The sequence below is a fragment of the Echinops telfairi genome, unplaced genomic scaffold (assembly GCF_000313985.2).
Source record: "Echinops telfairi isolate 266 unplaced genomic scaffold, ASM31398v2 ScPeMD7_5592;HRSCAF=6446, whole genome shotgun sequence".
NCBI classification, from domain to species: domain Eukaryota; kingdom Metazoa; phylum Chordata; class Mammalia; order Afrosoricida; family Tenrecidae; genus Echinops; species Echinops telfairi.
Window position 1 is genome coordinate 11,675,589 of NW_022109491.1, and position 2,061 is coordinate 11,677,649.

Here is a 2,061-nt window from a genome sequence, read left to right on the forward strand (position 1 = left end):
TTCGATTGAGTGGGTGGCAGTGGGCATGCGTGGCCTGGAGGGGGGCGTCCAGTGAAGAAAGACCTCGGGGGACTTGCGTGCTGATGGCTGAAAGGGACAGACAGAATGAAGATGGAGGAGTGTGGTGCTAGCAGAGGGAGAGCCTTGTGGCCCCAGAGGAGGAGGTGGATGTGGAGCTGAGGTGGCGGGATTGGTCTTGGCCACCTGTTCCCTTGTAACAGGGGAGAAATAGGAGGGGATGGGAGCCCAGGCAGGTAGGTTGATACTTAGGGTAGCAGGAAGTTTTCTTACAAAAGAAGATGGCTTAGGGAGCAGGCTGGAGGAGAGTCCAGGTTTGAAATGGTTGGGCTAGCCAAGCCCTGGCCATGCCAGCAGCTTTGAGGCCCTCATCACATCGCGGGAATTTGTAGAGGCATCAGCCTGTGTAATTTTCATCCTAGTAGCATGTAAGGCATGTTCTGCAGGAGCCGGACAGGCTGGCCGCATTCATTCATTCTGGGTATCACTAGGGGTGCAGGTGATCCCCTAGTGCACGGCCACTGAGCAACAATTTAAGTCCAGACCTAAAGAGTGAGTAGAACTTCCTGGGTCTAGAAGGTGGAAGTGGTGGAGGAATTGTCAAGTCGAAAGGCTTGGACATAAAAACCACAGGAAACCGTGGCACAGGGTGAAAGTCAGATGCAGATGAGAGAGGGACTGGGTCTCAGGTCGGGTCAGCCTGAGACATGAAATGGGAACCATTGGAGGATTTCAAGATTTGAGAATGACTTGATATGATGTACAAGGTGCATTTGAAAAAAAATCACAAGCATTAAATGTCAAATGCTTATATGGCCTGTATTTGATCTATTGAGGAAACACAAAATAATATGAATATGTGACCCTTTCTGGGGGGATGTGGGGTTTTTATGTACCCTTAAAAAGCAACAGATCACCACTGTGAAGGTGAGCTCAGGGGACCGGCAGAGAGAGACCATCCTGTTGGTGGCTAGGAGAAAGCGTGGATGGGTGGCAGGTTCCTGCGGCAAACAGGAAGAAGAGGAAGGTGGTTCCGGCCAGGAGGAGGAGGAGGAGGAGGACTCCGGCTCTTCTGAAAGAGCTCCCTCCCTAGGGTATGAGCCAGGAGGAGCGTCTTCTGGATCCTTCCCTGCGATCTTGCCTTCCTTCCCAGAATGACCAGAGCACTCATGGACTCCCTGGGTCCCGACTGGCGCCAGCAGCTGCCGCCCACCCCCGTGGTGCCTGTTTCGGCTCAGAAGAGATGGGACCCCACGTCTCCGGAGAGTCACAGAGATGCTGCTAAAAAAAGCAAACCCAAAGAAACCATGACAGCAAAGGACAAAGGTAGACCGTGACTCTGCCCCAGAGGGCCTGCCCCCCCCCCCCATGTTCTTTAGAGCCAGCCGTCCTGCGGAAGGTCTAAGCTCAGTGACACAACACCTCTCCCAGTTAGGCTTAACCCCTTACAGACGGCTCCCAGTTGTCCAGGGAGGACAAAGAGAGCATGATCCTGCCCGGCAGCTGCCAGGGTGAAATGCTGTAAGGCCCGCGGCTCATAGTATCCCGTGTCGGGTCCCTCTCTCCCCGCTGGCAGCAGTGGGTGGAGATGGATCACGTAGCAAGCATGCCAAGAACACCATACTCAACGCCAAGTGGCAAGATGACGATAACTGAAGCTTCAGGTTCAAGCAACGATTGATCCAGCCTTCCCCTCCCTCCCCAGGCTCTGCGCCATTTCTGTTTTTTTTTAAATCTTCAATATTTCTCGGCACCTTTCTCTTAGCCCTCTGTTGTCTTCACCTAGTGGTAAAACAGCGACAGCGCTTCCTGGCCTCAGGTCTGTGCACACACCTCCTCGCATGGGAACCAAAATGACTAGCTCACTGCCCTCGAGTCCATGCCGACTCAGAGCGACCCTGCAGGGACGGCGGAACTGCCCCTGTGGGGTTCCAAGACTGCAGCTCTCCCCTACTCCCAACATTTTTATTGGCATACCATTTACAGAACATAATTTACATATCATACAAAGGAATATTTTTTTAATCATTTTATTAGGGGCTC

General features: G+C 52.8%; 1 protein-coding gene across 1 annotated transcript in view; it reads left to right on the top strand.

Annotated features, from left to right (window-relative positions):
• Positions 1 to 1,909, top strand: part of TOMM34 (translocase of outer mitochondrial membrane 34) — a 7,416-nt gene extending 5,507 nt beyond the window's left edge. Inside the window, 1 exon segment of the mRNA XM_045295493.1 lies at positions 1,172 to 1,909. Within this exon segment, the coding sequence (XP_045151428.1) occupies positions 1,172 to 1,355 (184 nt within the window). The 3' untranslated portion in view covers positions 1,356 to 1,909.
• The last annotated feature ends 152 nt before the right edge of the window (positions 1,910 to 2,061 follow it).